The sequence below is a fragment of the Emys orbicularis genome, chromosome 13, assembly GCF_028017835.1.
Source record: "Emys orbicularis isolate rEmyOrb1 chromosome 13, rEmyOrb1.hap1, whole genome shotgun sequence".
NCBI lineage: Eukaryota > Metazoa > Chordata > Testudines > Emydidae > Emys > Emys orbicularis.
In genome coordinates, this window is record NC_088695.1 from 22117672 (window position 1) to 22143857 (window position 26186).

Genomic DNA, 26186 nt, shown 5'->3' on the forward strand with positions numbered 1-26186 from the left:
GCACTCGTTGCAGTGACTGGGGCGCTGCCCACGCTCCTTGCAAGCTCCCCGAGCCCGGCTGCTGCTGGGACCCCGGAGCCCTGGCTGCAGCCGGGGGAGGAGACTCTGGAGCAGTAACATTCCCGCTGCTTTCCAGGAGGAAGGAGCCTCTCCCGGTGCAGAGAGCCCAGTCAGCTCAGGAAAGGAAACCCTGAGTCACTGCAGGGAGCCATGGCTGCAGCGGTGAACCCTTTGAAAAGCCTCCGAGATGAAGCTACTTGCTCCATCTGTCTGAGTTTCTTTAAGGACCCAGTGTCTTTAGATTGCAGGCACAATTTCTGCCGAGCCTGCATCAGCCAGTGCTGGGAGGAATCGGATGCAGACATCTCCTGCCCTCAGTGCAGAGAGACCTTTCCCCAGAGGACCCTAAGGTCAAACAGGCCACTGGCGAACGTCGTAGAAATAGCCAAGCAGCTGACTTTCCAGGCAGCAGCAGGAGAAGATTTGTGCAAGGTGCACCAGGAGCCTTTCAAACTCTTCTGTAGCCAGGACCAAATACTCCTCTGTGTGATCTGCAGAGAGTCCCAGGGTCACCGCGCTCACACTGTGGTCCCCATAGAGGAGGCTGCCCAGTCGTACAAGGTAGGAAATTGCTGTGCAGTGTAATTACTTCTATTTGTGCATGTCTACAATGTGTATTACAATAGCTCCTAAAGGCACTGAAATCAGGGCCCCCATCATGCGAGGTTCTCTACAAACACAGACAGACAATTCCTGCCCCAAAGAGCTGAGTCTAAATAATCAAGATGGACAAAGTGCAGGTGAGGGAACCGAGATACAGGGAGGCAAAGGGTGGGATTCACAATGGTACTTAGGTGCCTAAACTCCAGATTTAGGTGCATAAGTCTGGGATTTAGGCACCTAAGTCCCAATTTTAGGCTCCACTGCAATCCCCAGAACTCCTGCCAAGTCCTGTAGGGGTCCAAACTCACTTAGTGCCTATGTTTTCAGGGTACAGGTTCTCTCATCGCCTGTGTTACTGCCTCTGGGCATATCCACAACTGCCTCCCTCCAGGTATCTGGCTGCCTATCTCCTGCCCATGCCCAGAGCAATCCATGTGCTGGGGGAAGACAGGTGCTCTCCTGCCTCTTTCACCGGTAGGGCCTGATCTAGTGGGCATGCTCAGAAGCAAAGACAAAGGAGTGAGACACTAGAGAAACAGAGGTATGGAAGGGGCAGTTACTTGACCAAGCTCACAAAGCAGCTCAGTAGAAGAGCCAGGAATTAAACCCTGGCCTTCCAGTGCCCATCCTAGTCCTCTAGTCCCTAGACCACACAGCCTCTCATCACACTTCTTGTGCAGTTCTCTACAAGTACATTATAAACAGGGCCGCCCAGAGGGGGGGGGCAAGTGGGGCAATTTGCCCCGGGCCCCACAGGGGCCCTGCAAGCCCTGGCCGAGAATCCCTTTCCTGGCTAGAGGCGCCTCACCCAGCGGCGGTCCGGGTCTAGGGCGGCACTTAGGCGGCGGGGGACCCTTCAGTTGCTCCGGGTCTTCGGCGGCATTTCGGTGGCGGGGGGCCCTTCAGTGCTGCCGAAGATGCGGAGCGAGTGAAGGACCCGCCACCGCAGACTCAGAGCACCGCCCGATAAGCACAAGCGCCGCAGCGGGTGGCGCCTTTTTTTCGGTCTGCTCCCCCGCTTTGCCTCAGGCCCCCTGAATCCTCTGGGCGGCCCTGATTATAAACATCTCAGCACAGATATAGACTGGAGTTTCCACAGAGCTGGTGTTTAGCTACTTTCTGAAGCGTAAGATGCACTGAAAGGTTTTTGTTTTTTAAAAAAAAGATTAATCTGCTTAACTTTGTCTTTGAGGAAAAATCAGGCTGATGAAATCCTGTTTTCCCTGGTTTGCTGAAGGACGGTCACTTTGCTGCTCCTGAAACAGAGCATGCTTTGGACTTTTTCTTTGGGTTTATCCATCCATTTGTACCACAAACTTGATGCAACTTTTTAGGGCCCATGAAGTCCAAGTGGATTGGAACCTTAAAAAGCCTGTTGGACTGAGCAATCCACTGTGGACAGAACCTGCTGTGCTGTAAGCCACTTTAGCTTTAAGGACAAAGTGGACTATATTAATGCCACAGTAAGATTAAAGGGAAATAAAGACTGATTCCCTGACCACGTTGAGTCACCTCGGAAGTGAGAACAAGCCCTTTCCCCCATACCAAACAATCAAGCACAAATCTTTAGGAACCTTGCAATATTACAAGTGTGTTGAATTTTTAATGAGGAGTCCCTTTCTCCCAAGAGTTCATTAGGCACCAGAGTTTAATACACACTTTTAAAAAAAAGTGTTTTAAACACTCTTACCTAAACTCCCTTCTCTTTAAGTTGCTCAGCTTTAAGTCTCTGACATCCAGATCTCCTCATATAGTTTTCCCTGTCATTGCATGGGAGCAGGACACCCTACCCTACACTGCTGCAAAATGGATACTACTTCAACCCATTGCCCAGCAGCACTTGGAGGATTTGCTGAGGACAAAGCTCTCTAGCCAGAGTTCCTAAGCCTCTACATCAGGTCTGGTGCCCCCAAGACCTCTCTGTTCCCTGGCTGCATGACACATACAGAACAGAAGGAATGCAGGGCTGAGACTGGGGACTGAGATGCCCAGCTGCCATTGAAATGAATGGGAGCTGTGCTTTAAAATTCTCTGTGTGGCTCTGCAACACCTCACCCTGGTGAATTACAGAAGATCTTACGAGCAAATTTTCAAATGCACCAACTGACTTAAGAGCCTAAGTCCCATTTTCAAAGAAGACTTAGGCCCGAATCTCCAAAGGGACTTGTGTGTTGTGATGCTCAGCATTGCAATGCCTAACTTTTAGGCACCTAGAAAATCACTAAGAACATAAAAAATGGCTGTAATGGGTGAAACCAATGGTCCATCTAGCACAGTATCATGTCTTCTGACAGTGGCCAGTACCAGATGCTTCAGGGGGAATGAAGAGAACCAGGCAATTATTGAATGATCCATCCCCGGTTGTCCGGTCCTAGCATCTGGCAGTCAGAAGTTTAGGGACACCTGGAGCATGGGGTTGTGTCCCTGACCATCTTGGCTAATAGCCATTGATGGATCTATCCTCCATGAACTTATCTATTTCTTTTCTGAACCAGTTATACTTTTGGCCTTCAAATCACAACATCCGCTGGCAATGAGTTCCAGGAGTTGATTGTGTGAAGAAGTACTTCCTTTTGTTTGTTTTAAGCCTGCTACCTATTTATTTCCCCTGGTTCCTGTGTTATATGAAGGAGTAAAAAAACTTCCCTATTCATTTTCGCATTCTTGATTTTATAGACCTTTATCACACTCCCCCCCCCCCCACAATCCAAGTTGTCTTTTTTCCAACCTGAACACTCCCAGTCTTTTTAATCTCAATCTCAAAGCTGTTCCATACCCTCATGATTTTTGTTGCCTTTCTCTGTACCTTTTCCAATTCTAATATATCTTTTTTTAAATGGTACCAACAGAAGTGCATGCAGTATTTAAGGTGTGAGAGAACCATGGATTTATATAATGGCATTATGATACTGTCTGTCTTACTACCTATCTCTTTCCTAATGGTTCTTAAAATTCTGTTAGCTTTTGTGACTGCAGCTGCACATTGAGTAGATGTTTTCAGAGATGACCCCAAGAGCTCTTTCTTGGGTGGTAACAGCTAATTTAGACCCCATCATTTTCTATGTATAGTTGGGATTAGGTTTTCCACTGTGCATTACAGTAACTCCTCACTTAACGTCCTCCCGCTTAATGTTGTTTCGAAGTTATGTCGCTGCTCCATTAGGGAACATGCTCGTTTAAAGTTGTGCAATGCTCCCTTATAACGTTGTTTGGCTGACTTTACAAGGGAGCTGTCATAACTATAAAGGGATATCCTCTCTGTTCTCAGGTCCATCAGGGGGCTGGTAGGGGAACCCAGCCCTGCCCCCTCCACTGGGTTCCAGCTTAGGGCCCTGTCATAACTATAAAGGGAAGGGTGACAGCTCTCCTGTGTACAGTGCTATGGAATCCCTCCTAGCCAGAGACTCCAAATCCTTTTACCTGTAAAGGGTTAAGAAGCTCGGGTAACCTGGCTGACACCTGACCCCAAGGACCAATAAGGGGACAAGATACTTTCAAATCTTGGGGGGGGAAAGGCTTTTGTGTGTGCTCTTTGTTTAAGGGGTTGTTCGCTCTTGGGACTGAGAGGGACCAGACATCAATCCAGGTTCTCCCCATCTTTCTAAACAAGTCTCTCCTATTTCAAACTTGTAAGTAAAAAGCCAGGCAAGGCGTCTTAGTTTTACTTTGTTTTCTCAACTTGTAAATGTACCTTTTACTAGAGTGTTTATCTTTGTTTGCTATACTTTGAACCTGGGCTAGAGGGGGGTCCTCTGAGCTCTTTAAGTTTGATTACCCTGTAAAGTTATTTTCCATACTGATTTTACAGAGATGATTTTTACCTTTTTCTTTAATTAAAAGCCTTCTTTTTAAGAACCTGATTGATTTTTCCTTGTTTTTAGATCCAAGGGAGTTGGATCTGTATTCACCAGGAGTTGGTGAAAGGAAGGAGTGGGGGGAAGGGTCAATTTCTCCTTGTTTTAAGATCCAAGGGGTTTGGATCTATATTCACCAGGAGTTGGTGAAAGGAAGGAGGGGGGAAGGGTCAATTTCTCCTTGTTTTAAGATCCAAGGGATTTGGATCTGTATTCACCAGGGAATTGGTGAAAGGTTTCTCAAAGCTTTCCAGGGAAGGGAATGGTGGCAGCGGACCAGAACTAAGCTGGTAGTTAAGCTTAGAAGTCCTCATGCAGGCCCCCACACTTGTACCCTAAAGTTCAAAGTGGGGATACAGCCTTGACAGGAGCATTGCACAAGTTCCTCTTCTCCGTCTCCTCCCCCTCCCTCCCAGCGCTTCCCCCACCGCCAAACAGCCAAAGGCGCTTAGGACTTTCTGGGAGGGAGGGAGAGAGCGAGCGGGGAAGCTGCTTCCCCCCAGTCCCCCGGCAGGCAGGGCCGCCCAGAACGCAGGGGCTTTAGGGGCTGCAGGGCCCTGGGCTAACGGGGTCCCGGGGCCCTGGCCTGCAGCTCTAAAGCCCCTTTCAGAATGTGGCCCTGCGAGTACGGGCCGGAGGACTCAGGAGGAGCAGGGGCAGCCGCGCAGCCAGCGGCCGGAGAGAAGTGGCGCTTTCCCCTTCAAAGGGGAAAGTCCTCCGGCCCATGCTCACAGGGCCGCATTCTGAAAGGGGCTTTAGAGCTGCAGGCCAGGGCCCCGGGGCCCCTAAAGCCCCTGCGTTCCGGGTGGCCCTGCCTGCCAGGTGGGTGGGCAGCTCCCAGAATCGTAGCTCCCAGAATCGCGGCCATGGAGGTGGTGCCACACTGCGCAGAGCCACCTATTCACACCCTGCACCAAACAGGAGCTGCCCCAGGTAAGTGCTCTGCACCTCCTGCCTGCCCCAGCCCTGAGCCTTCTCCTGAACCCCCACCCTGAGCGCCCTCCCACACCCTAACTCCCTCTCAGACCCGCACCCACACCCTAACTCCCTCCCAGACCCCGCACCCCCACCCTGAGCGCCCTCCTGCACCCTAACTCCCTCCCAGACCCCACCCACACCCCCACCCTGAGCGCCCTCCCACACCCTAACTCCCTCCCAGCCCCTGCACCCCCAGCCCTGAGCCCCTCCTGAGGAGGAGAATGGAGAAAAAAAGAATGAAAAACGGGGGGGAGGGAGAGAAGAAAGAATGTTCCCCCCATGGGGGGACCCCAAAAAATGAAGCTGAGCACAGGGACCCACTAACTCTAAATCCGCCACTGATGGGAGGGGGAGGAGCAGGGAAGTGCTGCGTCTCCGCTCCTCCCCTCCCTCCCAGAAAGTCCTAAGTGCTGCCAAACAGCTGTTTGGCGGCAGGGAAGTGCTGGGAGGAAGGGGGAGGAGCGGGGACGCAGCATGCTCTGGGGAGGAGGTGGAGTGGGGGTGGGAAGAGGCGGGCCTGGAGTGGAGTGGGGATGGGAAGAGGCAGGCCTGGAGCATCCCCCGGCAAAGTCAGCACCTGTTCTTCTGGGGGAAAGCTGCTGCTGTGCAAGGTGCTTCCTAGTGTCCTTGCCTGCCTCGTTGTCTGTAGCGGGCTGTGCCTGTGTGGGGTAAGCCAAGGGCACCTCCCCACCACTGTACTGTAAAGTATATAAAGTATATAATGCCTTTTGTCTGCCCCAACAAAATTTCCTTGGAACCTAACCCCCCGCATTTACATTAAATCTTATGGGAAAATTGGATTTGTTTAACATCGTTTCACTTAAAGTTGCATTTTTCAGGAACATAACTACAACGTTAAGTGAGGAGTTACCGTACTTTGCAATTAACATTCAATTTCATCTGCCATTTGGTTGTCCCATCACCCAGTTTAGTGAGATCTCCTTGGAACTCTTTGCAGTCTGCATTGGACTTAATTATCTTGAGTAATTTTGTATTGTCTGCAGATTTTTACTCACTGTTTACTCCCTTTTCCCAATCACTTATGAATATGTTGAACAGCGCCAGTCCCAGTATTGATCTTTGGGGGACCCTGTTATTTACCTCTCTCCATTGTGAAAACTGACCATTTATTCCTACCTTTTTTTTCTTATCTATTAACCAGTTACTGATCCATAAGAGAACCTTCCCTCTTATCCCATGACTGCTTAGTTTTCTTAGAAGCCTTTAGTGTTGGACCTTGTCAAAGGCTTTCTGAGAGTTCAGGTACGGTGTATCAACTGGATCACCCTTTGTCCACATGCTTCTTGACACCTTCACAATGAATCCTAGTAGATTGGTGGCATGATTTCCCTTAAAAAAAGACGTTGCCTTATCTGACAATTCTGTTCTCCATTATCGTTTCAAACAATTTACCTGATACGGAAGTTAGGCTTACAGTCCTGTATTGCCAGGGTTGCCTCTGGAGACTTTTTTTTAAATATTGGCTTTGCATTAGCTATAAACCTCCAGTAATCTGGTACAAAGGCTGATTTAAGCAATAGGTTACATATGGTGCTTAGTAGTTCTGCAATTTCATATTTGAATTCCTTCAGAACTCTTGGGTGAATACCATCTGGTCCTGGTGACTTATTACTGTTTAGTTTATTAGTTTGTTCCAAAACCTCCTCTAATGACACCTCAATCTGAAACAATTCTTCAGATTGTCACCTAAAAAGAATGGCTGAGGTGTGGGAATCTTCCTCGCATCCTCTGCAGCGAAGACCGATACAAAGAATTAATGTAGCATCTCTGCAATGGCCTTATAGAATCATAGAACTGAAAGGGACCTCAAGAGGTCATCTAGTCCAGTCCCCTCCGCTCATGGCAGGACTAAGTATTATCTAGACCAGGGGTTGGCAACCTCTGGCACGCGGCTCGCCAGAGTAAGCACCCTGGTGGACCGGGCCAGTTTGTTTACCTGCCGCGTCCGCAGGTTCGTCCGATCGCGGCTCCCACTGGCTGCGGTTCGCCGCTCCAGGCCAATGGGGGCAGCGGGAAGCCGCAGCCAGCACATCCCTCAGCTTGCGCCGCTTCCTGCAGCCCCCACTGGCCTGGAGCGGGGAACCGCAGCCAGTGGGAGCTGCGATTGGCCGAACCTGCGGACGCGGCAGGAAAACAAACTGGCCCGACCTGCCAGGGTGCTTACCCTGGCGAGCCGCGTGCCAGAGGTTGCCGACCCCTGATCTAGACTATCCCTGACAGGTGTTTGTCTAACCTGCTCTTAAAAATCTCCAGTGATGGAGACTCCACGACCTCCCTAGGAAATTTATTCCAGTGCTTAGCCACCCTGAGAGTTAGGAATTTTTTCCTAATGCCCAACCTAAACCTCCCTTGCTGCAATTTAAGCCTATTGCTTCTTGTCCTACCCTCAGAGGTTAGGAACATTTTTTCTTCCTCCTCCTTGTAACAACCTTTTACATACTTGAAAACTGTCATCATGTCCTCTCTCAGTCTTCTCTTCTCCAGACTAAACAAATCCAATTTTTCCTCATAGGTCATGTTTTCTAGACCTTTAATCATTTTTGTCGCTCCTTTCTGGACTCTCTCCAATTTGTCCACGTCCTTCCTGATATGTGGCACCCAGAACTGGACACAATACTCTAGTTGAGGCCTAATCAGCACGGAGTAGAGTGGAAGAATTACTTCTCGTGTCTTGCTTACAACACTCCTGCTAATACATCCCAGAATGATGTTTGCTTTTTTTGCAACAGCATTACACTGTTGACTCATATTTAGCTTGTACTCCACTATGACCCCCAGATCCTTTTCCGCAGTACTCCTTCCTAGGCAGTCATTTCCCATTTTGTATGTGTGCAATTGATTGTTCCTTACTAAATGAAGTACCTTGCATTTGTCCTTATTGAATTTCATCCTAGTTACTTCAGACCATTTCTCTAGTTTGTCCAGATCATTTTGAATTTTAATCCTATCCTCCAAAGCACTTGCAGCCCCTCCCAGCTTAGTATCGTCCACAAACTTTATAAGTGTACTCTCTATGCCATTATCTAAATCATTGATGAAGATATTGAACAGAACCGGACCCAGGACTAATCCTTGTCTTCATTGAGTGCTCCTTTAGCACCTAGATTGTCCACAGGCCCCACTGACTGTTTGACAGGCTTCCTGCTTTTGATGTCCTTAAATTAAAATAAAAAGAAAATGCTGTTAGTTTTGTGTTTTTTTGCTGGTTGCTATTCAAAAATTTTTTTGGCCTGCCTAATTATACTTTTACACTTGACTTGCCAGAGTTTATGCTCCTTTCTGTTTCCTCACTAGGATTTGACTTCCAATTTTTAAAGGATGCCTTTTTGCTGCTAATCACCTCTTTTTTTCTCTGTTCTTTAGCCATGGTGGCATTTATTTTTTTTGGCCCTCTTACTTTTTTTTTTTTAATTTATAGTATGGTGTTTTAAATAGTTTCCATGCAGCTGGCAGGCACTTCACTCTTGTGACTATTCCTTTTAATTTCCATATAACCAGCTTCCTCATTTTTGTGTTGTTCCCCTCTTTGAAGTTAAATGTTACTATGGTGGGCTTCTTGGGAATTTCCGCCTGTAACAGGGCTCACTCATCTTTCGTGAGCTCCTCCTTCTGGCCGAGTGTGTGTGCCTGCACTCTCTCAAACAATCCCCTACCGGGTACACGGTTCAATAGGGGCCTATCACAGCACCCCTCAGTTGGTGTCTCTGTTCCTGCAGTCCTCCCTGGGCTTTGGGCCTTAGGTAGTCCAACAGGGGGTATTGCAGTACCCTGTTTGGTGTCTGCCTGCAGCCCTGCCTTGGGCTCGGGCTCAGGTCTCAAACTGTTCACTGGCCCTATCACATTACCCTCAGTTATTGTCAGCCTCTTCTGGGCTTGCTCAAGTATTGCCCCTTGCTCTGATGTGCAGCAGTGCCGCCAGGGCTTCCTCCCTGGAGAGTCTTTGCCCTCTCTGGCCTTTCTGGTCCCAGCTCTCCAGCTAGGTCACTAAACAGTTCAGGTCCCCTTAAATCATGATTTAAAGACTAAATCAAGAACTGCCTCTTCCCTTGTGGGTTCCAGGACTAGCTGCTTCAAGAGGCCATCATTAATGGTGATTAGAAATTTTATCTCTTCATCCTGTCCAGAGGTGACATATACCCAGTCAATATGGGGATAGCTTAAATCCCTCATTGTTACTGGGTTTTCTGTTTTTGTAGCCTCTCTAATTTCCCTGAGAATTTCACCATCACTATAACCATCCCGGTCAGGTGGTCGGTAGTATATTCTTACTGCTAAACTCTTACTGTTCAAGCATGGAATTTCTATCCATAGAGATACTATGGTATTGTTTGGACCAACAAATATGAGTTAGGCACCTGGGCTCCCTATACAATGCATGCTAGGTCGGGAGTCACTAAGCTAGCCAGTGGGAGATGGTGATGAGAAGGGTGTGTTCTAAGTCCCGCCCCCTCAGCGTTTGGTGTAGGAAAGCTTGTGAGCCACACCTTGGATCCCCTCTCCTGGGGTCAGGTGGCTTAGACGCCTACGCTGCTTCTGGCAAGATGGAGTTCTGCGCCTGTGTCACACACAAAACAGCCAGGAAGGAGGCAGCAGACCTTCTTCATAAACATTAGCCCAGGGAGTAGGGCACTCACCTGGCATGTGGGAGACTCCAGTTCAAGTTCTCCCTCTGCCTGATGAGGAGAAGGGATTTGAACAGGAATTTCCCACCTCTCAAGAGGCAATTGTGATATTGCCAGGAGTCCTGTCTGTGGGGCAGCCTGGTGCTGACCAGCCCAAGAGGGAGATGGAAAGTCAACGGAAGTTGAGAGCCCAACTCCATGAGGCTTCTTTGAAAATCCCAGCCTCATATCATGAAATCTGTGCTGCAATGTATATAAATATATCTATGAGCCACCTGACCCTCCTACCCCCCAATTGTTTTCCTTGCCACAGGGACAAATTCAAACCCGATTGAACACTCTGAAGAAAGAGAGAGAAGAACTTTTGGAGTGGAGACAGGATGGAGAGAAGCAAAGCCAGGAATATCTGGTAGGTCCCCATTGTTATGATCCAGCAGTCGCATCCATCAGGGTCGGTATTTCTCTCTGTAGGAGAGTGTCAGCCCTTGTCCATACACAGCATTGCTCTGATTTAGCTACGGCTACATCTACACTGCACACCGCTGGGGGCGGCTTATAGGGTATGCGTAGCTACACACCCCATTGAAAAGCAGGCTCTGTCCACACTGTCCACACGCATGAATAAAAGGCTTCAGCAGAGGGAGGCAGTGGAGCTGCCAGAGCTTTCCCTGCCACAGAGAGCTGCTGCAGCCTTTCCCCACTGCTGGAGACTGTCACTGCTGCCAGAGCTTTTCCCTGCCAAAGGCACCAGCAGTGGGGAGGCAGCGGGGAAAGGCTCTGTCAGCTCCATGCGGTGAAGAAAGGCTCCAGCACTGGGGAGGCAGCGGGACACTACACTGCTAAAAATAAGAGTGTAGCTGGGGGAGGTATTGTTTGGGCATGTAGAGAGACATGTAGGGCATATACCCATAGGGTTCAGGCTTGTCTCCTCTCTACTTGCTTAAGCAATGCCTCACTGTCAACACTGCTGGCGGGCGGTGGGGGGCAGGTGTGTAGTGTATGTGCTCTACACAACACCATAACATTTGTGCAGTCTTCTTCTTTTGCAGTGCTTCCAAGACACCCACCAGCAGCTTCATCAGCACAATGTAGGGGCCCTAAGGCCACCATGAAATCTAGTCAGTTGACACTCGTTGACAACATGTGCCATTGACTGAGGGAGGCCACAGTGACAAAGCGGGTTGCCGCACAGACCCCATGTGTAGAGGTTGGCTGTGCATATTCCTTGGCAGTTCGGAACCTGTTCAGCAGAGTCCAAAGGTAATGTGGCAGGTCAAATTCAGGTGGTCGAACAGTTGGATCAGTGACAAGGAAACCATTCGAAACATCTTTAGCCAACCACTCGTTGCTCCATAGGGTTGCTACTGACAGATTCTGATCTGGCAGTTGAGATTTGTGCAGTGCAGACGTACCTTAAATCAATTTTTAATGTAATGTCTTTATTAGGACTGTCTATTAATCGCAGTTAACTCATGTGATTAACTAAAAAAAATTAATCACGATTTAAAAAATTAATCGCAATTAATCGCAGCTTTAATCACACCGTTAAACAATAGATTACCAATTGAAATTTATTAAATATTTTTGGATGTTTTTCTACATTTTCAAATATATTAATTTCAATTGCAACACAGAAAACAAAGTGTACAGTGCTCACTTTATATTCTTTTTTATTACAAAAGTTGGCACTGTAAAAATGATAAAAGAAATAATATTTTTCAAGTCACCTTATACAAGTACTGTAGTGCAATCTCTTTATCGTGAAAGTGAAACTTACAAATGTAGTTTTTTTGGTTACATAACTGCACTCATAAACAAAACAATGTAAAACTTTAGAGCCCAGAAGTCCACTCAGTCCTACTTCTTGTTCAGCCAATCGCTAAGACAAACAAGTTTGTTTACATTTTCGGGAGATAATGCTGCCCACTTCTTATTTACAATGTCACCTGACAGTGAGAACAGGTGTTCACATGGAACTTTTGTAGCCGGCATTGCAAGGTATTTATGTGCCAGATATGCTAAACATTTTTATGCCTCTTCATGCTTTGGCCACCATTCCAGAAAACATGCTTCCATACTGATGATGCTCATTAAAAAAATAATGCATTAATTAAATTTGTGACTGAACTCCTTGGGAGAGAATTGTATGTCTTCTGTTCTGTTTTACCCGCATTCTGCCATATATTTCATGTTATAGCCATCTTGGATGATGACCCAGCACATGTTGTTCATTTTAAGAACACTTCCACTGCAGATTTGACAAAACACAAAGAAGTTACCAATGTGAAATTTCTAAAGATACAGCATTTGACCCAAGGTTTAAGAATCTGAAGTGCCTCTGGCACAAAATCTGAGAGGGATGAGGTGTGGATCATGCTTTCAGAAGTCTAAAAAGAACAACACTCTGATGCGGAAACTACAGAACCTGAACCATCAAAAAAGAAAATCAACCTTCTGCTGGTGGCATCTGACTCAGATGATGAAAATGAACATGCATCGGTCTGTACTGCTTTCGATCATTATCGAGCAGAACCCATCATCACCATGGACACAAGTCCTCTGGAATGGTCGTTAAAGCATGATGGGACATATGAATCTTCAGTGCATCTGGCACATACATTTCTTGTGATGCTAGATACAACAGTGCCATGCAAACGCCTGTTCTGACTTTCAGGTGACATTGTAAACAAGAAGCGGGCAGCATTATCTCACGCAAATGTGAATACACTTGTTTGTCTGAGCGATTGGCTGAACACGAAGTAGGACTGAGTGGACTTGTAGGCACTAAAGTTTTACATTGTTTTGTTTTTGAATGCAGTTATTTTTGTACATAATTCTACATTTGTAAGTTCAACTTTATGATAAAGAGATTGCACTACAGTACTTGTAATGGGGGAATTGAAAAATACTATTTCTTTTGGTTTTTACTGTGCAAATATTTGTAATCAAAAATAAATATAAAGTGAGCACTGTACACTTTCTATTCTATGTTGTAACTGAAATCAATATATTTGAAAATGTAGAAAACATCCAAAAATATTTAAATAAATGGTATTCTGTTATTATTTAACAGCGTGATTAATCGTGCGATTAATTGGTATTAATGTTTTTAATTGTGGGATTAATCGCGATTAAATTTTTTAATCGTTTGACAGCCCTAGTCTTTTTATACTGGTGCAAACCCCTGGCATGCAAACATTTTAAACTTATCTTTATTTGAACCTAGTGTGATGTTTAGGGTTCACTTTGCCCCTTTAAACTGAGGTAAAAGGTGCTGACTAGGAGCAAAGTCAAGGTTAGCTATAATGTATTAGATAACCCCCAGATAGCCTCAAGTGCTTTGCCTATTGTAGACATACCCTTATAGCAGGGGTGGGCAAACTACGGCCCGCAAGCTGTTTTAAGCTGGCCCGCAAGCCGCACCGTGCGGCTCAGCCCCACTCTGGCTGGGGCGCTGGATCAGGGGCCCCACCACTCAGCTCGGCTGCGCTCCAGCTGGCATGCTGTTTCGGGGGCCGCACCATGGGGCTCCCGGAAGCCGCAGCATGGCCCCGCTACGGCTCCTATGCACTCCAATGGGAGCTACAGGGGCAGTGCCTGCAGATGGGGCAGCGTGCAGAGTCACCTGGCCGCGCCTCCGCATAGGAGCTGGAGAAGGGACATCCCACTGCTTCCAGGAGCTGCTTGAGGTAAGTGCTGCTCGGAACCTGCACCCCCTGAGCCTCTCCCCACACTAGGGTGACCAGACAGCAAATGTGAAAAATTGGGATGGGGTGGGGGGGTAATAGGAGCCTATATAAGAAAAAGACCCAAAAATCAGGACTGTCCCTGGACATCTGGTCACCCTACCCCACACCCCAACGCCCTGCCCCAGCCGTGATCCCCCTCCCGCTCTCCAAACCCCTCAATCCCAGCCCAAAGCACCCCCCTGTACCCCAAATCTCTCATCCCCAGCCCCACCCCAGAGCCCGCACTCCCAGCCAGAACTTGTACCCCTTCCCACACCCCTGCCCCAGCCCTGATCCCCCTCCTGCTCTCCGAACCCCTCGGCCCCACCCCAGAGCCCGCACCCCCTCCCGCACCCCAACCCCAATTTTGTGAGCATTCATGGCCCGCCATACAATTTCTATTCCCCGATGTGGCCCTCGGGCCAAAATGTTTGCCCACCCCTGCCTTACAGGGTGAGATCATGTTTGTCTGTGTTTATCATCCCTTTGGTCTGATTCCTCCATTGGCTTCCAGTTTCAACTCAAAGCATTGATCTTATTCCCCAAACATCAGTGGGTCCAAATTCAGCTACAACAGTGATATCAGGGTTGATTTTCAAAGCCAAATATGGGGATTAGGTGCCTAATTCACACTGACTTTCAATAGGACTTAGGCACCTAACGGCTATTTTGTACCTTTGAAATCCTCCCCCGAATCCCCATCTATAACCACCAGACATGACTGGTTTCCTCTGGGACAATGTAATTAACAAAATGCTGGATGAAACGTGTAAGAGCTGGAGATGATAAACAAAATATACTAAGCAACTCATACCTGAAAACTCATCATTTAGAGATATTGGGTAACATTTTCAAAAGTGCCTAAATGATTTCAGAGCCTAAGGCTAACAATTTTGCAAGTAGCTAAGGACCAGATTATCAAAGGTATTTAGATGCTTAAAAATGCAGAGAGGTGAGATTTTCGAAAGCAACTACATAGGTTAGGCACCTAATGTCCTCTGTAATCAAAGTGAGTTAGGCACCTAAGTGATATTGAAAATCCATCTAGGGGCCTATCTGCATCTTTAGACACTTAAATATCTTGAAAAAGCAGGTCCTTATACATTTTAAATGGGTTTAAACTCCAAAATGATTTTCCTGCTTCTGAAAAATTCATCCTGAATCCTATTTTCAAAAGTCACTTTCAAAGAAACTTAGGCTCCTAAGCACCAAAAGTGACCTTTGAGAGTGGGAATTGGACTCCTATGTCACAAAGGTACTTCTGAACATGTTATTCATTCAGGCCAGCTGAGAGACTATCAGAAAATCTTCCCTCTAGTATCAACAGGCATGTTCTCCTGAAATCTCAACTGTATGTTCTTAGTAGGTTGAAATGAAAAGAGGGCTCTAAGAACTGTCCTCAGACTCTCTCCATGTCCCTGACCTGTCCTTTCCCGGTTTGTTTCTCTTCATTACAGGGAAAGATAGAAGCTGAGAGGCAGAAGATTGTGTCTGAATTTGAGCAACTGCGACTCTTTCTGGAGGCACAAGAGCGACTTCTGCTGGCCCGGCTGGAAGAGCTTGACAAGGAGACTGTGAAGATGCTGGATGAAAATGTCACCAAACTGTCTGAGGAGATTTCTCGTCTGAGTGACTTGATCAGTGAGATAGAAAAGAAGTGTCAGCAGCCAACAAGTGAATTCCTGCAGGTGAGATAGTTAGAGACACCCAGATCCCTGCAAAGGGAAGGGAGAGATTCAGCTTGATTAACTTTGGAGTTTATTAAATTCTTGGAGAGCTCCCACTCCACAATGGAGACTGTCAGCGTGTCCTTTAGCACAGCCACGGAAAACAAATTTTGACATTTCTAATATTTCCAGTGTGAAAAACAGAGTTTTGCTGTTTTAAAAGCAGATGTCTCAGGTCTTTTTGATATATCATATGGAAACAATAAAGGGCACCGTTTATAGGAAGTGGGAGATTAGGAAAGTAAAGCTCGTTTTAGGGCCTATTAAAAAATGGGAATTAATCTGGCTTCCTGAATTGATGACCAGAATTGTGTACATGGAGCTTTTAGCTTGAGAAAGGCAATCACTCCGTAAAAAGCAATCGCGTGTGCAAGTCAAGGATTCATGTGTCTGATTAGTCTGTTTGAGCAAGTGCCATTAGCACAGGCAAAATAGAATTTAGAAGAAGAAAACCCATAATTATGGGTGCATGCTTAGGGGCCACATTCCATGTAAGTATGTAAATGGACTTTTAAAATTGCTAACTACAGATAACTGCATCTGGAGCTCAACTAGGGACAAGAGGGCAATTTGTGGCACATGGGACTGAGCTCTATTTTCTCTCTCTTTCTTCTAGGACATCAAAAGCACCTGGAGCAGGTACGTAGCTCATTCCCACTCCTCCTCACAATGCTGGAAGGGGATTGGATGCCAGGGGTCAGATTTTGAAGGGTATTTAGACACCTGAGGTGTAGACAGGCGCTTAGTGGGATTTTCCAAAGCAGCTAAGCAAGATAGGCACCTCCCATTGCAATCAGAGCCAGATGGGAGCCTAGCTTGGTTAGGTGCTTTTGAAAATCCCCGTAGGCACCTTTAGGTGACTTGCCCAAGGTCACACAGGGAGTCTGTGGGAGAGCCAGGAGAGGAACTTAGGTTTCCAGAGTCCTACAGCAACCCCTTAACCACTGGGGCATCCTTTCCCACGGAATTAGGCCTTTCTGTCTGAAGGTATGTCTACACTACGAGAGTAGTTCGATTTTACTTAAATCGAATATGTGGAATCGATATTGCAAAGTCGAACGTGTGTGTCCACACTAAGGACAGTAATTCGACTTTGTGAGTCCACACTAACGGGGCAAGCGTCGACATTGGAAGCGGTGCACTGTGGGCAGCTATCCCACAGTTCCCGCAGTCCCCGCTGCCCATTGGAATTCTGGGTCGAGCCCCCAATGCCTTCTGGGGAAAAAAATGTGTCGAGGGTGGTTTTGGGTAACTGTCGTCATCCAACCGTCACTCCCGCCCTCCCTCCCTGAAAGCGCCGGCGGGAAATCAGTTTGCGCACTTTTCTGGTCAGTGACAGCGCGGACGCCACAGCACTGCGAGCATGAAGCCCGCTGTGACCATCGCTGCAGTTGTGGCCGTTGTCAACGCCTCGCAGCTTATCATCCACCTTTCCTAGAGGCAGATGCAGATAAATCAGGCGAGGAGGCTACGGCACTGCGGTGAGGGCCTGAAGTCTGAGAGTAGCACAGACCTGTCAGAAAGCACAGGACCCAGCGCCGAGGACATCACGGTGGCAATGGGTCATGTGGATGTTGTGGAACGGCGATTCTGGGCCCGGGAAACAAGCACGGACTGGTGGGACCGCATAGTGCTGCAGGTCTGGTATGAATCCCAGTGGCTGTGAAACTTTCGCATGCGGAAGGGGACTTTCCTTGAACTTTGTGAGTTGCTGTCCCCTGCCCTGAAGCGCAATGACACCCGGATGCGAGTAGCCCTGACTGTCCAGAAGCGAGTGGCCATAGCCCTCTGGAAGCTTGCAACGCCAGACAGCTACCGGTCAGTCGCGAACCACTTTGGCGTGGGCAAATCTACCGTGGGGGTTGTTGTGATGCAAGTAGCCAACGCAATCGTTGAGGTACTGCTCTCAAAGGTAGTGACCCTGGGAAACGCGCAGGCCATCATAGATGGCTTCGCCGCGATGGGATTCCCAAACTGCGGTGGGGCAGATGGAACTCACATCCCTATCCTGGGACCGGACCACCAGGCCAGCCAGTACATCAACCGAAAGGGCTACTTTTCAATGGTGCTGCAAGCACTGGTGGACAATAGGGGACGTTTTACAAACATCAACGTCGGATGGCCGGGCAAGGTTCATGACACTCGTGTTTTCAGGAACTCAGGTCTGTTTAGACGGCTGCAGGAAGGTATTTACTTCCCGGACCACAAAATAACTCTTGGGGATGTGGAGATGCCTATAGTCATCCTCGGGGACCCAGCCTACCCACTAATGCCCTGGCTCATGAAGCCCTATACTGGCGCCCTGGACACTGAAAAAGAACTCTTCAACTACCGGCTGAGCCAGTGCAGAATGGTGGTGGAGTGTGCTTTTGGCCGTCTCAAGGGGAGATGGAGAAGCTTACTGACTCGCTCTGATCTCAGCGAAACCAATATCCCCATTGTTATTGCAGCTTGCTGTGTGCTCCAAAATCTCTGTGAGAGCAAGGGGGAGACCTTTATGGCAGGGTGGGAGGTTGAGGCAAGTAGCCTGGCTTCTGATTACGCCCAGCCAGACAGCCGGGCGATTAGAAGAGCCCAGCGGGACGCGCTGTGCATCCGGGAGGCTTTGAAAGCTAGGTTCCTGAGTGAGCAGGGTAACCAGTGACTTTTCAGTTTGTGTACAGAGAAGCTGAACCTGCCCCCGTTTCTTTACCCACTAAATGTTCAGTATCCTCTCCAGTTACATACCCCGTTCCCCCCCTTCCAACACACGTTTAAAAATAAAATCTCTTGAATTTTGTTAATGAACACCGTTTTCTTTATTACTGTTTTCGTGGGAAAGTGTTGAACCTGGGACGCAGACTGTGGTGGGGAGCGGGTGTAGTGTAGTGATGCAAATGACGCTTCCAAACTCCAGGAATGACAGGCTCCGCAGTGGTGGACTGGTGGTTTCAACGGACCCTGCCCTACCCTCCTGTTCGGGACTCTGTGTGTGGGGGGGCTATATGACTTTGTGGCAGGGGGAGGATGGTTACAGATCCCCTGCTGCGTGGCTCTGTGATCCAGGATAAGGACCGCTGCATAAGATCTGTAACTGCCCTCCCCTGCCACAGAGTCACAGAGCACCCCCCACCCCCCACAGAACACTAAAACCACCTCCCAGAATGACCAGGGTAACTAGTGACTGCAATGTGTGTGTGCCCTGCTGCTGAACCTGCCCCCGCCTCTGTACCCTGGTAAAGGTGACTGTTCTGTCCAATTACCAACCCCCTTCCCCCCCCTTCAGACAGACTCTCCTCTAAAGAACATGATGGAAACAGTAATTAACAGAAACGTATTTTTTATTAGCAACTACACATGAAACTGGGGTGAAACTTGGACGGGGGCTTGGGTGAGGCGGGAAGGAAAGGACTTGTTAAATTTTGGGGAATGAGAGCCTTCTAGTAGTAGAGCAGTCTGCAGGGGTGGAGTGAGAGTTTTCACGGACTCTGCCGCCCCTCCTTCTTTGGACTTTGGGTGAGGGGGGTATGGGACTTGGTGGCGGGGGAGGGCGGTTACAGATAGACTGCAGCGGGGCTCTGTCCTCCTGCCTCCGGTCCTGCAGAACATCCACAAGGCGCCGGAGCGTGTCCGTTTGCTCCCTCATTAGTCCAAGCAGCGTTTGAGTCGCCTGCTGGTCTTCCTGCCGCCACCTCTCCTCCCGTTCCATGTGTGAACGGTGCATTTGGGACAAGTTCTCCCTCCACTGGGTCTGTTGTGCTGCCTGGGCTCGGGAGCAGCCCATAAGTTCCGAGAACATGTCCTCCCGTGTCCTCTTCTTCCTACGCCTAATCTGCGCTAGCCTCTGGGAGTGTGATGCCAGGCTGGGTTGGGAGACAGTCGCAGCTGTGGGAATGGGAAAAAGGGAGTGAATTCCTCAGAAAGATAAATTTAGTTGTGAACAAAGAACATAGTCTTTCTCTGTAAAGAAGACCATGCACAGCACCTATCACATGCGCACTCAGGACAAGGTCGAATTTTCGGCCTTCGCATTCAGTGCCTGGGGTCTTGCAGTGCAGATCAGAGAAGCGGGGCAGGACACCGGAATTTGTGTAGCAGGCCGACATGGTAAGCCGTAGACTTGTGGCTGCTTAAAACTTTAATAGTTGCACTGGCCTCCTTTCACATTGAAAGCAATGCCAGTCCCTGCTGCCAGCAATCCAGCAAGCATGAGCTCTGCCCCTGTCCCACCCCCTCGCGGCTGTCCCAGGGAAAGATCCCTGTATGCTGCCCCTCTCCCGCCTCCACTGCGTGGCTGTAAACCGCCGGTTACAGTTCTGTAAAGGAACGGGCAAGCAGTCCCAATACTAACATTCCCCTACCTAATTCAAAGCAGGTCACCATGAGCGACATCACCCTGATGAGGATCTCAGACACGGAAAAACAAAGAATGCTTCGGGAAAGCCTGCAAAGACCAGGGCCGTATGCCGCCATGCTCTGCAGGGCAATGATCCCGGAGTACTTGCTTGTCTCCTGGCGCGGAAATGTCTGCTATTACAGAGGACCCAATAAGGCCGCTCTCCCCAGGAACCTGATGCAAAGGCTTTCCAATTACCTCCAGGAGAGCTTCGTGGAGATGTCCATTGAGGATTTCAGCTCTATCCCCGGACATATAGACCGCATTTTACTGTAGCTGCACTGGCAGGGACTAAACAGTAGAGCGGCTTGGGCAGAACAATCATGCAAAACCGGACATTGTTAGATTTTTTTTCAATAGTTGCACTGCCCAGGACTGAAACGTTAAGCGCCTAGGGCATACTAATCATGAGAAACCCATTGTTGTTATTGTTAATATTCCTGTTCTGTTAAAAATAAATGTTTAGATGTTTAAAACACTTACTGGATGATCCTTCCCCTGATTCTGTGTCCGGGTTAACGGCTGGGGACGGTTGGTAGGGGATCTCTGTAAGGGTGATGAAGAGATCCTGGCTGTCGGGGAAATCAGCGTTGTAAGCGCTGTCGACTGCCTCGTCCTCCTCATCTCCTTCCTCATCTTCCCCGTCCGCTAACATGTCCGAGGAACCGGCCGTTGACAATATCCCATCCTCAGAGTCCACGGTCAGTGGTGGGGTAGTGGTGGCGGCCGCACCTAGGATGGAATGCAGTGCCTCGTAGAAACGGGATGTCTGTGGCTGGGATCCGGAGCATCCGTTTGCCACTTTGGTCTTCTGGTAGCCTTGTCTCAGCTCCTTGATTTTCACGCGGCACTGCATTGCATCCCGGCTGTATCCTCTCTCTGCCATGGCTTTAGAGATCTTCTCGTAGATCTTTGCATTCCGTCTTTTGGAGCGCAGCTCGGAAAGCACGGACTCATCGCCCCACACAGCGATGAGATCCAAGACTTCCCGATCAGTCCATGCTGGGGCCCTCTTTCTATTCTGAGATTGCATGGCCATCTCTGCTGGAGAGCTCTGCATCGTTGCCAGTGCTGCTGAGCTCGCCACGATGTCCAAACAGGAAATGAGATTCAAACTGCCCAGACAGGAAAAGGAATTCAAATTTTCCCGGGGCTTTTCCTGTGTGGCTGGTCAGAGCATCCGAGCTCGGACTGCTGTCCAGAGCGTCAACAGAGTGGTGCACTGTGGGATAGCTCCCGGAGCTATTAGCGTCGATTTCCATCCACACCTAACCTAATTCGACATGGCCATGTCGAATTTAGCGCTACTCCCCTCGTTGGGGAGGAGTACAGAAGTCGAATTTAAGAGACCTCTATGTCGAACTAAATAGCTTCGTGGTGTGGACGGGTGCAGGGTTAATTCGATGTAACGGTGCTAAATTCGCCTAGTGTAGACCAGGCCTGAGAGGGCAGCTTGTGAACCCCATACTCTCTTTAGATCCTCAGATGGGAGTTAGGCACCTAAAATACTCCTTTGAGGAGGCCAGTTGACTCACCAGTGCGAGTTACAGATTCACAACTAGTCCACTAGACGGCAGCCCTGTTTCCCTGAAAACAGACTTAGGGAATCCCGGAATAGCTCACCTATTGCCCCCTCCTGGGTTTACCAAGGGTTCCCTTAAAACAACCCACCTACTAACGAAACTGTTCTCCTTGGGTATGGTGTCCAGGGTGCATAAGGAAATATCTGGAGGACACTGATACAGTCTTTCAATAAATGAATGATCGACACAAGAAAGTGTTCCTTCCAAACAAGACACCTTTTTATTGGTGCAAACAACAATCCCTAATACAATAATAATCTAAACCACAAATCTCTTACAGCAAGTAAAAAAGCACCCCAAAACACAATAACAGTCAGTTGAGATTATTCATAGTGGCTGCGCCCTGTTACGATGGCCAGTCTGCCACAGGTCACTGACAGCAGTTCTTATACTTTAAACTTTACATAGGCAGTGGTGTTGGAACAATTTTTGTAGTGGGGGTGTTGAGAACCATTGAACCAAACTATATACAGGGTTTACAATGGGAAACAAAGGGTAGGTATAAATGGTCAATTTTCAGAATGGAGAAAAGTAAATAGTGGTGTCCCCCAGGGGTCTGTTCTGGGACCAATCCTATTCAACATATTCATAAATGATCTGGAAAAAGGGGTAAACAGTGAAGTGGCAAAATTTGCAGATGATACAAAATTACTAAAGATAATTAAGACCCAGGAAACTGCGAAGAGCTACCGAAGGATCTCTCAAAACTGGGTGACCGGGCAACAAAATGGCAGATGAACTTTAATGTTGATAAATGCAAACTAATGCACATTGAAAAGCATAATACCAACTATACATATAAAATGATGGGGTCTAAATTAACTGTTACCACTTAAGAAAGAGATCTTGGAGTCATTGTGGATAGTTCTCTGAAAACATCCACTCAACGTGCAGCGACAATCAAAAAAGCGAACAGAATGCTGGGAATAATTAAGAAAGGGATAGAAAATAGGACAGAAAATATCATGTTACTTCTATATAAATCCATGGTACACCCACATCTTGAATACTGCCTGCAGATGTGGTCATCCCATCTCAATAAAGATATATTGGAATTGGAAAAGGTTCAGAAAAGGGCAACAAAAATGATTAGGGGTATGGAATGGCTTCCGTAAGAGGAGAGATTAATAAGATTGGGACTTTTCAGCTTGGAAAAGAGACAGCTAAGGGGAGATATGATTGAGGTCTATAAAATCATGACTGGTGTAGAGAAAGTAGATAAGGAAGTGTTGTTTACTACTTCTCATAACACAAGAATTAGGGGTCACCAAATGAAATTAATAGGCAGCAGGTTTAAAACAAATAAAAGGAAGTATTTCTTCACACAACGCACAGTCAACCTGTGGAACTCCTTGCCAGAGGATGTTGTGAAGGCCAAGACCATAACAGTGTTCAAAAAAGAACTAGATAAATTCATGGAGGATAGGTCCATAAATGGCTATTAGCCAGGATGGGCAGGAATGGTGTCCCTAGCCTCTGTTTGCCAGAAGCTGTGAATGAGCGACAGGATGGATCACTTGATGATTACCTGTTCTGTTCATTCCTTCTGGGGACCTGGCATTGGCCACTGTCAGAAGACAGGATACTAGATGGACCTTTGGTCTGACCCAGCAGGGCCGTTCTTATGTTCTAACCACTTGCTGCAGCACCCTCTGGCTTGATCCTCAGCACCCTTAGTTCCAGCACCTATGTACATAAGTAAATTCCTTTCACAGTCAATACACACTTACACATCTTTTTAACCCCTCCCCCCACACACACATACGTACACTAATACTACACTATAATTATAACTGGCATGCTTCTGCTGCTGCTTCTTCAGGTGTGCTGCTAGAGAGGACACTCTGCTTTTGCTGCTGCTTTCTTCTTCAGGCCTCCTTCTCTGCTCCCCTTCACTCTCGTCCACTCTTCACTTAACTTTTCTCTCTACTCCCATCTGCTGCTCACTGACACGCTGCCTTTTATACTGTCCTGTCAGAACTTTCTAGATGCTATTGCTAATATCTTTCTGTCAGATCTTTACTGGACATGCTCACTACCAACATTTCAAACATTCCACGCATGCTCACTGCTAGTTCTATTTTTAGCCTGCAGCCATTGTTTATCTCAGATTTATGATGATCTGCTGACCTTTCCCCTACTTTGGTTTTCCCACCAATTCTATGTTGTTTACCACAGCTGACCTTTCCTCTACTTTTGAAGCACCATGTGAGCTGCAGCTTCCAATGATGGAGTGAATCTTGCTTATTCAAAATGGAGGCCAGGAATACAAAATGGAGTCTTGGGGAATTTCTCTAGTATCCGCCCCTGTTCATTCTCAGAAAAGAAAGAAAACAGAGAATGTTTTTTCCCCCATCTAGGTGTGAGAAGTCGTTTCAGAAACCAGTGGCTGTGCCAAAGGACCTGGGAAAGAGACTTAGCGTCTCTTCCCAACGAAATGTTTGTTTACAGGAGTCTCTGAAGAAATTCAAAGGTAATTAAGTTATCTGGGTTCATGCTATAGTTATGATACATGAGGATGTGCTTCTGTGACTGTGGAAGGAGATGGACTCTGGCTTATTAGTTCACAACTTGTTAGAGCTAGATGTCTTTGTGGGTGGGGTGGATAGGGCTGAGGGATTATGCAAAATCTCCAGGCCTCCACTTGGATTGTCTCAGACCCAACACTAGGTGTCAAAATTTGCCACTCAGAATTTCAGACACACGAAATCACCAGAAGTTTTAGAAAATGTTGAATTTAGCCTCCCTGGCTGGGATTTTCAAAGGGACCTAAGGGAGTTAGGCACCCATCTCTCACTGCCTTTCAATGGGAATTGTTCACAAATGGCCTCAGCCCTTTTGAAAATCCCCGAGCCTGTACCTAAAGTTTCTCCATGTTTAAAAAGGGGGAAATAATGGCCAACCTACCCTGTTGTGGTAGTTAGTGAATGCCCCCAGTGCTTTGAGATCCTTGGAGGAAGGGAGATGGAGAGGTGCAAGATATTATATTTGGGATGATGATTTCACTTTAGTTTGGCCTCACTGGAAAAATCTCTCCATTCCAATCTACCTTTCATTCTGCATTCTTTTCCTTCTGTCTGTCTCTCCATATTACAGCACTGTTACATGCAGTGTTGCTGTAGCTGTGTCGGTCCCAGGATATTAGAGAGACAGGGTGGGTGAGGTAATATCTTTTATGGGACCAACTCCGATTGATGAGAGAGACAAGCTTTCAAGCTACACAGAGCTGAAGAAGAGCTCTGAGTAAGCTCAAAAGCTTCTCTCTGTCAAGCACAGTTACATTAATTAACAGTAGGAATGTTACCAAAGTCAAGACAACATGAAATCACCTTTTCCCAATCCTTCCTTCCTTCCTTCCTCTAGAGACCCTGCTCTCTGAGACCAAAGGCAGGAAAAGGGTGAGGGCTAGATTCACAGAAGGACTTAGGGGTCTAACTGCCATTTTAGGCACCTAAATCCCAGCATCAGGCCCCACTGGGATTCACAAAGCCCCCACTCAGCTGCAACGAAACCTTGTAGGAGCCTAAAATCACTCATCACCTCATTTTTGTAGTAAAATAGGCGCTTGTGTTTCTGCCTCTGTGCACACTCACGGCAGTCCCAGTCTAGCTGTCTGGACACCTAAGCCCCAGTACATGAACTGGGGAATGGAAGGCGTTCCTCCTCCTAACTCACCTACGGGGCCTAATCTGATGCATGCTCTGAGCACGCTTACTGGATTACTGAAGTTCCCTGTAGGGGAACTTACCCAAAATAACAGGCCATAGGGAAGGAGAAGCTCCCTTATAACCTATAGCTCTGTGATTAGGGTACTCACCTGGGATGTGGGAGACCCCCAATGCAAATCCCCTGGCTGCCAGAGGGGGAGAAGGGATTCCAACAGGGGTCTAATATGGTCTCCCTCAGTCTCCCCTGTTGAAGCTGATCCACAGCGTATAAATAATAGAGCAGGGGGACTGGCTTCTGGACCTCCCAGGTGGGTGCTCTAGCCACCTGGCTACAGAGATAGTCTCATGATTCTCTCTGTCTCTGGCCCAATGGATCTTTATTGATTATCCCCAGTGGAACCTCTCCCACAGGAGAGCATGAGGGGACCCTGAATCAGAATATCCTACAGCCCAGAGAGTAGGGCACTCCCTGAGAGATGGGAGATCCCATTTCAAATCCCTGCTCCCTGTCCGGCACAGAGTTGACTTGAACCAGGGGTCTCCCAAAGGCCAGGTAAGTGCTCTAACCATGGAGCTAAAAGTTATGAGGCAGGAGGGTTTCCTTCCCCCTCCCACACCCTGGGCTTCTTGCAAAAAATGGCACAGGAGCCTAACACCCAGAGAGGGTTCGCAGCTGAGAATCCCAAGAAGAGGGAGGCACCAACACTGCTACCCAGACTCAGTTGCTGTCATTGCCGAACTGCCTGAGACGGACGGGGCTTAGCACAACCCCACACCTTGGCATTTCCCACCGGCAGGCATAAGCAGGGAGTCGCCTAGCGTGCTGGATTTTGTGAATCCCATCCCAAGGCACATCTCTCTCCCCATTTATGGTATAGGGAGGCTGGCACCTGATTTAGGCTTTGTGAATCACACTGATTTTCTAGGTGCCTACGCATTAGGTGTCGCGATGCTGAGCGTCACCTCG

General features: G+C 47.9%; 1 protein-coding gene across 1 annotated transcript in view; it reads left to right on the plus strand.

The window, feature by feature from the left end:
- The first annotated feature begins 210 nt into the window (after positions 1-210).
- The window catches only part of LOC135887689 (zinc finger protein RFP-like), a 33772-nt gene continuing 7796 nt past the window's right edge, over positions 211-26186 (plus strand). The window contains exons 1-5 of the mRNA XM_065415415.1: positions 211-621; positions 10452-10547; positions 15324-15554; positions 16210-16232; positions 23912-24024. Of these exons, the coding sequence (XP_065271487.1) occupies positions 211-621; positions 10452-10547; positions 15324-15554; positions 16210-16232; positions 23912-24024 (874 nt within the window). The remainder of the gene's footprint in view (positions 622-10451; positions 10548-15323; positions 15555-16209; positions 16233-23911; positions 24025-26186) is intronic.